General features: G+C 60.6%; 1 protein-coding gene across 1 annotated transcript; it reads right to left on the bottom strand.

Moving 5' to 3' along the window:
• Nucleotides 1-411: 411 nt before the first annotated feature.
• GPRIN1 (G protein regulated inducer of neurite outgrowth 1) lies at nt 412-4965 on the bottom strand. The gene is made up of 3 exons (XM_064161902.1): nt 4717-4965; nt 3565-3660; nt 412-3370 (listed from the first exon to the last, which is right to left on the bottom strand). The coding sequence occupies exons 1-3, from the start codon at nt 4939-4941 to the stop codon at nt 1976-1978; spliced, it is 1716 nt and encodes a 571-aa protein (XP_064017972.1). The 5' UTR covers nt 4942-4965; the 3' UTR covers nt 412-1975.
• Between the last annotated feature and the right edge of the window lie 4600 nt (nt 4966-9565).

The raw sequence follows: 9565 nt of genomic DNA, 5'->3' as shown, positions 1-9565 counted from the left end.
CATCGTGTCTTATGGCCAGCTTGGGGTCACCCCTGCTGGCACAAGGTGGTTTCAGGCCAGGCTGGTACTGGAGGGGAAGATGAGCGTGACCATGGAGCTTGGCCTGGTTTCTTGTCCCCAGGACCTTTCCCTGGGCTGCCCCACCGTCCCTTGGCCCTACTCAGCCCTGGGGGAGGGAGGTGCAGGTAGCCTCACACAGAGGTTTGTGCAAGGTTTTATTACCCAACATCCACACTGACAGATTGGTCCTCCCCCCCACTTCCTCCCTCCCCCCCACCAAAAAAAAAAGAAATTAAGAGGAAAGAAAAGGAAATAGGTGATGAAGCCACAGCGCTGGTGTGCTACAGCTTGAGTCTGGAGGCAGGGGACAGCCTGGGGCAGGGTAACAGGGGGTTGCCTCAGGGCTCCTAGTTGTTGTCAAGTGGCACCACTCCTGCAGCGCAAGGCACTGAGCAGAGGTGGCTCCCAGTGAGTGCCAGGGCACAGGGTCATGGCCCTGGCTGACAGCTGGCACTTTACCAAGCCCTTTACAGCCCCCCTCCAGGGGAAGAGACAGCCTCACAGGGCCAAAACAAGACCAGAACATACAACGGGGGCTTAGAGAGGGGAAAACGACTGCACTAGTGCCCCTGGCACCTTAAGCCCTCCTGCCTATGGTGCAGCTCCCCATGTACTCTGCTTGCAGCCTCTTGCCCATCCAGTACTGAGCATAGGCCTGGGCCTCACTCCAGCTGCAGGGCTGGTCCCCTGCATGGAACCAGGACCCACATCCCAGCAGGACACCATGGTGCTGCCAGCCCCAGCGATGCTCCCCCAGCCGTGGGTATGCTCAGCTCCCTGTGCACTTCACTCCTGATGCTCTCCAGCCCCACAGGGCACAGGCAAGGAAAAGTATTCAAACAGAGGGTCATGGCTCTGCGGGCCATAGGGTAGAAGGTGGCTCCAAGTAGGATACACACATCTGAAAGTGTCTCTTAAAAAGTTCAAAAAATGCAAACAGAGTCAGTAAAAGCCCCCCTCCCCCCAGCCCTGCAAAATCCCGGCTGTAAAAAGGGGCAGCGCTCTGCAGCCATTCCATCCCCGGCTGCCGTCGGAGGAGCAGCCAGCGAGGCTGAAGGGGAACTGTGCAGGGACACGAGTCCGTGGGTCCAGCAGCACGTAGGCTTCATCCCCACTACTTGCCATGATGAGGACATGCTGTGGGCTCTGGTGACTGCTCCCAAGGAGATCCCTGGGCAGGATGAGTTGGTGACTATGCAGACTCCCTGCAGTGCCTCCAGCTATGATGACTGGCTCCCCACCACAGGCATGGTTGGCCTCAGTCTCTTCCATTTGAGATCTGTCCCAGTGCCCCATGTGGCCACATCTGGCTCTGGGGCACACACAGCACGGCAGTGGAGCAGAAAGGACAGGGGCTGGGCTGAACGTCCCAGCCCTGGGCAGCCACAGGGACTCATGCGCACATGGCCATGGTCAGGTCAAAGTGTGGCCAAACCCTGGGCAGGCAAATTGGCGGCACAGTGATGAACCAGCATCTCTCCATCACGGTAGGAACGCTGCTGAATGGGGTGCAAGTGAGGCCAGAGCTTGATGGAGCCAGCAGCAACCTGCCCCTGCACACACTGAGCCCTCTCCAGACACGTGCCACAGAGTGCCCAGGAGTGGCCACCTCCAACAGGAAGGAGTCATGTACATCTCTGTGGTATAAAGAAGCCACCAAGCAGACAGACAGCACCAGCCTCATGTCCCAGGGCAACTCCTTGGGGCTAGGCTAGCAGGGGGACCCTGGGCTGGCAGAAGGGCCCCCAGCAAAGGAGATGCCTTGCCTCAGCATGCAGGGCTCCATCACTGCTGGCTTTGGCCCCAGGAGCCCTGCACACTGACAGCAAGCATCTCAGGACACCAGGGCAGGGAACTCTCCCTGCTTCCCCCGAGAAGCCCAGCAGAATCCCCACCCACCAGCGTGGGCAGTGCTTCACTCCATGGCGGGGCCGGCACGGGAGCAGCACCGGGGCCGCCGTACGTTTTGCAGCAGAGCCCGAAAGACGCTGGGCTGCCTCTTGGCCTCGCCTTTGTTGGGGGCTCCTTTGACAGAGCCAGTGCGGGTGCCCTGGGGGGTCGTCACCACCTGCCGCCCATGCTCCTCGATCTGCTTCTCCAGGTGTTTCTGGATGGCCATGCCCAGCACCTCCACCTCCATGGAGGCCCCGTATACCTCCCATGTCATCCCCTTTTCATCCCAGCTCACCTCCCGGATGGGCTCTGGAGTCTCCTCCACCACTGTCCCCTTCACGTGCACCTTGGGGTATGAGGCCTGTGGGGACTTGGCTACCGGTGTCATGGGCCCGGTGGCCACCGAGCGGGTTTCTATGGGCATGGACACCTGCATCTCTGCATCCTTCTTGGAGGGCTCAGGGCGTGGAGGGGCAGCTGAGCTCGACTCTCTTTTGGGGAAGGTGAAGGCAGCAGCCCCACCTGGAGGGCTCATGGGGCTCAAGGCGACTGAGACCAGGGATGCTCGATTGTCCACTTGCGTTCCCATGTCCTGCGTCCCAGCATCCTGTGGTGGGGTCACCTCGAAGGAGTAGGACTCACAGAGCAGCTTGGCTGTTCGGGGCTGCTGGCTGCTGCTGGCATCCACACCCTGGTCTGTGCTCCCTTCAGCTCTGCCCTGGTCCTGACTATGGCCCTGGCTCCCTGCAGTGCCAGCACCAAGGGGGTCCACCATGCTCCCCTGGAGGAGCTTGGGCGCCTCACCACCCCTCGGCTGGGGCACAGAGTCCATGGATATTTCTGTGCCACCCTGGGGCTGCTCCTGGCTTGGAAGCCCAGCTGCTCCAGTGCCCACAGCAGGCTCCACAAACACCACATGTTTGGCAGAAGTTGCTGTGCTACCCACATCCTTGCTGGGGGCCTTGAGACAAGGTTCAGGCAGGGAGGACACAGGGGCTGTGTTCTCCTTCTGGGTGCTGGGGACATCCACCTCCAGGGGACTACAGACAGTGTCAGTGCTACTTAGTCGCCCACAGCTCCCCATCACTGCCTCAGCGCTTGGCTCTACACCGGCATCTGGGAGAACTGTGCTGGTAGCTGCTCTTGCTGGTGATAGCACGTTCTTCTCCACTGCTGGGCCAGCCATGGTGCCCTGGACCTGCATCTCAGCCACGCAGCCGGTCCTCATGGCACAGGCCTCTTTAGCACAGCCAGAGCTGGTCAGGCACTTGCTTGCCAATGGGCAGCCAAGGGAGCTGGTGCCAGGCTCGCAGTTGTCTTCAGCCCCAGCCTGGTGGGTCAACAGTTGCAGCCCCTCAAGCTCCTTAGCACTGCCCATGTCTGGGGAAGGCTTCTCCCATGCTAGTTGCACGCAGATCTGCAAGAGAGAGGATGGGGCAGTGAGAGAGGAGCAGCACGTGGACCTCCAGCTCCCCTTGATTACCAGTTGTTTTTCTCCTGTGACAACGGTTTGGGTGGCCACTCAGAGCAACCACCAGACCTGACACAGCCTGTGTGGTAGCATCCAGTGCCCAGCCCCATGGAAAGGGATGAACAGTGCCAGCTACCTACCGTAATAAAAAAGTCTTCCTCCAGCACGGCTGCACCGGAAGAGAGATCCAAGGGCTGCTGCAGCTGCAGAAGCAGGGGGATGTGGTGCAGGCACCCCTGTGAAGACAGCAGAAGATGAAGCATGCACTAGGGCACAAGGCTAGAATCCTGGGGGATCTTGGTATCCCCACCTGTCAGTGGGGAGCTGGGCGCAGGCTGAGGCGAGAGTGAGCCAGGTCTGGGGGCCGATTTGGGCTGCAGGGCACGGCAGGGGCATGCCCCCGAGCTCAGCGCCTGTGCCCCATGTCGAGAGTGCGCTGATCTGCCAGCCACGCCGCGCCCAGCTGGCCGTCCAGCACCACGGGGGATATGGGCTGGGGTCACCCGGGCGGCCCCGAGTCTTCCCTACAGCCCCATGCACCTGCCCGGTAGCAAAAGCTCGGCGGAAAGCCTCGTTCTGAGACCCTTTAGTGCCCTCCCTGTCCCAGCTCTGTCTTCCCACGCAGCACCCCGTTCCCGAGGAGGTTCAGTGTCCCGCACCCCGACCTGCCCTGACAGCACCCGACGATGCTGGGCGGTTGTGGGTGCTGGCTCCGTGGAGGAGATGCGAGCCCCGGCACACACACGCACACACGTGTGCACACACAGAGGCGCACACACGTGTGCGCACACAGAGGCGCACACACGCGTGTGCACACACAGAGGCGCACACACGCGTGTGCACACACAGAGGCGCACACACGTGTGCGCACACAGAGGCGCACACACGCGTGTGCGCACACAGAGGCGCACACACGTGTGCGCACACAGAGGCGCACACACGTGTGCGCACACAGAGGCGCACACACGCGTGTGCACACACAGAGGCGCACACACGTGTGCGCACACAGAGGCGCACACACGCGTGTGCACACACAGAGGCGCACACACGCCAGCACAAGGCTCAGGGCACACCCGTACGCACGGACACGCGTGTGCACGCCCCGGCCCCCAGTTCCGCGGCCGTGCCCCGGACAAAGCCGCCCCCGCGGTAGCTCCAGCCGTGGGGAGGCCGAGGCCGACCCCAACCCTGAGATCCCATCACCGCCCCCTCGCCCTGAGAGTGCCGATTCGGGGCGGGCGGCGGCAGCTCTCGACCGGGCCCGGCCACGTGCACCCCGGGGCCGCCGTTACCTGTAGCGGTGAATCTTTCCGCCCGCTCCCCTGCCGTCCCGTCCCGCTCCGCTCCGCTCGGCACCGGCGCGGCGGAGGCAGCGAGGAGCATGCGTGGGGTGGCGGCGGCGGGGGCGGTACCGCGCCCCGGGCCGCTCCACCCGGCTGCCGCCCGCCCCGACACCCCCAGGCAGCGGTGGGGAAGAGAGGGAGGGCCGGCTGCCGTGCGGGGGGGTGCCGGCACATGCACACACCTCCCCTCCGGGTTATCTCTTGTCACCCATCGACTCGTCCTGGGAGCTCCCCACTGCCCCCTGGCACCCCCGCCACCATCACTTTGTATTCCCACGGGATGGCCCCCAGTACACCGAGGCACAGCAGGCACACGGTTGGCACCGGCCAGCTCAGAAGGGGCTCCCCAAGCCCTAGTGTGGGTCCCATGACCGGTGGTGACAGCGACATAGAGCCCAGTCCCTCTCCTACCTGGTGATGGAGATGGCTGCTTCCCTCCCGGGCATCACCGGGGAGGTAGCTGCATCCCAACCTGCCCAAGGGACGGGGACACTGTGCCACTGCAGCAGGGATGAAATTGGGCTCCCATGTACCCTTCACCCAAGAGCTGGGGGGGACAGGGAGTGGAGATCGTCCCCGTCTCCCTCCCAGCAGTGCTTGCCTCTGCTCCCGGGCTCAGGCTTTGTCTAACTCCTTCCCACGCACTCCCGCTGGCGCTGCGGGGGGGAAGGCGGCCTGCTCGCCTTGCCTGCATCCCTCTATCCCCCCACCAAATCTCTCTTGCATTCCCCCAAAGCGTCCCAGCTGCATCTCATCAACTCTACGGGGTCAGCATCCCCTCCCTGCCCCCGGAGATGTCAGTACTGAGGAAGGATCTATAAATCCATAGGGTCAGTGTGAGGGTGGTGCATGTGCACCAACATTAACCCCGAGATGGGGGAACCTCGAGGTTCTTGAAGTAGATGTTCATGCACTCCCCCTTGCATCCCTCAGCCCTATAGATCTATAGGGTGAGGCTGTCAGGATGGGAGCTGGCACACCTGGTTGCTTGGAGACAAGGGAGGTTGGAAATGCTTCTTACAGTAAACAGCCAGGCTTGGAACAAAACCCTGAAGGCTAAAAATAGGGATGCAGGATATGGAAATAAAATAAAAATCATTGCTTTACGCCCTCATAGGGCAGAGAGTGGCACCCTCATGTCACTGCTGGGCACCCCAGTGGGTAAATCCTGCCTGGGTGCATTGCTGCAACCCAGTGTGTGCTGCATCAGTGTGTGTCTCCATCAAGATGCTTGTTCCCACCCATGGTCTGTGTGATGGTCTCACTTCTACAACTTTGACTGGGCCCAGCTGCCTGACTGTATTGGCGGAAAGCACAGTGTGGGGCATAGGCAGGTGTTGACATTCCACGCTGCCTCATGTGGGATCAGCCCCAAGCTTGGGCACAGATCCTGAAGTAGACAAGAGACATCAATAAGCAGGATCAAGTCCTGGCAAAGAAGAGGGCCAAAATGTCCCTCATCCCACAGACAGGACTTTGCTAGAGGGTGGGATCCTGCAAGGTCTCATCCCGCTGGCATTTACTTCCACCTGCCACTCTCATCTCTGCCAGCAGCTGTTCTTTTCCCTGTCTACACCATCATCTTGGCACCCAGCATGTCCCTGTCCCTGCTGAGGCTGGTCAGGAAGATCATGGGGAGCATCCTCCCCTCCCTGCATGCAGCCTTCATCCCAGGCTGGCTGCCTCCTCCTCCTCTCCCCACCCGAGTACCTCAAGGCTGGCAGGAGAACAATAGCGAGGAGGATGAGTAAGATGGTCCCCATTGCCTTGGCAACGCACTCCCGCGCTGCTGCCGGTGCACAAGGAGTCAGGCAGCTGCCTGAAAAGCTCATTCTTCCTCAGTGGAGGGGGCTGCCGGCGCAGGTAACATGGCAGCCCCCTCCCTTGGTGCCACAGCCCACCTCCCACGCTGGCACAGGCAGTGCCACGTGAACATGCTGGGCTCCCCCACAGCCACCAGCACGCCACCAGCACCTGCACACACCGGTGCGGGCAGGCACACACACCCAGCACATGGTTCAGGCCCAGGCTTTGCTCAGTACTGCCTGGTTTGTCAGTGCCTGGTGCCAGGGAGCAGCAAAGCACACTCAGAAGGGTCTGCACGGGGAACATGTCCACTTCATGGATGCCCAGCAGGGAGGCAGTGGGATCCCATGGCTGCTCACAGTCATGTCACCTTCACATACAGCTGCCCACGTCTGTGGACAGGAAGGCCTAGGCTCCACAGCTGATGGGTTGCTGGCAAATGGGAGCAGCAGGGGATACCTGGGAGCAGCAGGCTTCCATCACCAACTGCAGCCTGCATTCCACACTGACCCCCAGATTCTGGTCCCTGGGCTGGGCCACGCTGCTGGTGAGAGGGCCTATACAGTGTTTAGAGCTGCAAGTTCTTTGGGCCATTATCAGGAGATCCTGAAAGCAGGGCTGCCTTCCCAGCCACCTTGGCGTGAAGGTGCTGGGGAAGGCTCTTATCCCTGCCAGCACCCTCTGCCCTGGGTCCCCTGAAGCACAGTCTGTGCCTGGGGTTGACCTGCCACAGCCCTTTGGGGTGTGAGAGCATAGCAGCTGGGACAGCGCACCCCAGTGGCCAAGCATGTGGCCCTGGGTGTGCCTGGGTGCAGGCACAGCTCCAGCCCCAGGGACAGCTGTGGAGCACACGAGGGAACGAAGTACAGGCAGGCACAGCTTCCATTGCTGGGATAAACAGTGAGGCTGTGCAGCCTGGGAGCCAGGCAAGCGCCCTGCATGCCCCTGACCCACAGCCCAGCCCCACCGCCAAATTCCTCCAGGTGCCTCAACAGCTCAGCCCCACTGCCTCATCTCTCCAGATGCCCCCAGAGCCCAACCCCGTCTCTCTCTGTGCCTCCACAGCCTCGGCTCCTCTGCTCCAGCTCCTTTGGGCCATTTTCTCCCTCTGCAGGCCCCACCCCATCTTCCCACCTCCCATTGGCTGGAGAATCAGCCAATCAGAAGGCCCAGGCAACACCCACCCCTCCCGTTCTGTTCCCCACAGCGCCTCCCCGCGGCCATCCTGGCGGGGATCAGCCAACCACAATGCTCTTTGCCGAAGGCTCGCCCTTAGCCAGCCAGGCTGGATCTTATTTGCCTCTGCCAGCGCAGCAAGGTGGTGGCAGCCATGTGGCAGGCAGCTGGGCAGCGGCTGGCCCAAGGAGCACCATGGCAGTGCTGGGGTGCTGCTGGGGCACAGCCAGCCTGGCAGGGCACAGCCCCAGCGCCCCTGTCCTGCTGGCTATGGTTGAGGCCTTCTACAGGCACGCAGCCCTGTAGTGGCCCTCGTCTGCCCTGGGTGCGCGGGCTCCTGGAAGTCATCCGGCGCTGCAGTGACATCATGAAGGTGGCAGTCCCTCTGCACAGGGACAATGGCACCTGGGAAGTGGTGCAGGGCTGCAGGGCCCAGCACAGCCAGCAGCACCTGCCCTGCAAAGGAGGTGAAGCGGGGAGCCATAATAGGCACACTACACACTCTCCATCCTTACCCTGCCCTTCTGTGCTCAGCTCTGCCTGACTCGAAGAGCCTGACTGGGAGGCATTTATGTTAGCATTGTGTGGGTCAGGATGGGTATGGAGGTGCCTGAGAGGATGCTCTCCGTGGACGCTTTTGTGGGAGCAGCTCTGGGCAATGCCAATTCCATCAATATTTGCCACATAAGGCGTGATAGCCCATCCTCAAGGGTACATCCAAAGTGGTTCAGATGAAGGGCAGTCTTGCAAAACTCACACTTTTTGTCCCCAGATGGCATGGACACTGCTGGTTTCTTTCTCCAGAGAGTGAGCAGAGTCTAGATCTCCTTCTCAGGACAGGTTCCTTGCCAGGAAGCTATAGGTAGGGCAGTAGCCCACCTGGTTCTCACTGGTACTTCACTCCCACAGAAGGACAGGAGGTACATGGGAGGGGCAGCTTTGCCAACCCCAGCTGCAGCCCCGTTGTTGCAGCTTGTGCTGGAGCATAACAGCAGTGGTCACTCCTGTGTGCATGTAACTGCTCATCCTAAACTTCAAAGCGGAAACAAATGTTCTAAGCCTTTGGTGGGGGTCCCAGCCCTGTGTCTCCTCACCTTTAGCCTGAGGCTTTTGCCTTCCTTCATCTGGGCTGTTTGAGAGGCTCACCACAGCAAAGGCCTGTGGCTGTAGGATAAAAACTGCTTCCATTCAGTGGTGATCTGGAGGAACAGGTCTGGCTGAACAATTGCTGATCAGCTACTGCGACTAGACACTGCTGCTTCAGAAGAGCCAAAGCCTTCCCTGCCATCTGTGGTAAAAAGGCAGGGACGCTTCATCTCCTCTCTCTCTTTTCCCAGGGGGTCGTTTCAGCAGTTCAATCGGTGTGGATGAAGTAAAAGCCCTGGCTGCATTAATGCCATACAAATGCGCCGTAGTGGGCAAGTACGAGGGGAACACAAAGCACGTAGTGACTTGGGCAGGGGACAGGGCCCTGATACAGTGAGTCAGAAAAGCTCATTAGACGTTTTGAAAATCAGAAGTGCTTCAGAAGTGCACAATGTTCCTCTGGGCACAGATGTGTGAGGGCAAGGCTTGCTGTGGCTGCAGAATACTCCATTGGCAGTCTGAGATGTTTGTGTTAATCAGGGAGCATCAACCATTGTGCTCCTCAGATGCAGTCTCTGTGCCTGGGTTGTCATGGATTCAGCTCTGGCTGGTGGCATTTGTGGCAGACTCAAACGCCGTATCCTGTCCTGCCTTCAGCTGTAGCTGTCCTCCACAGAACCCATGTGGCATTGGAGGGAGTCATGTGTGGTGTGGGGAAGCACTGGCCATT

The sequence above is a fragment of the Pogoniulus pusillus genome, chromosome 22 (genome assembly GCF_015220805.1).
Source record: "Pogoniulus pusillus isolate bPogPus1 chromosome 22, bPogPus1.pri, whole genome shotgun sequence".
Classification (NCBI taxonomy): domain Eukaryota; kingdom Metazoa; phylum Chordata; class Aves; order Piciformes; family Lybiidae; genus Pogoniulus; species Pogoniulus pusillus.
The sequence above is the reverse complement of the archived record's forward strand: the minus strand, read 5'-3'. Positions and strand labels throughout refer to the sequence as shown.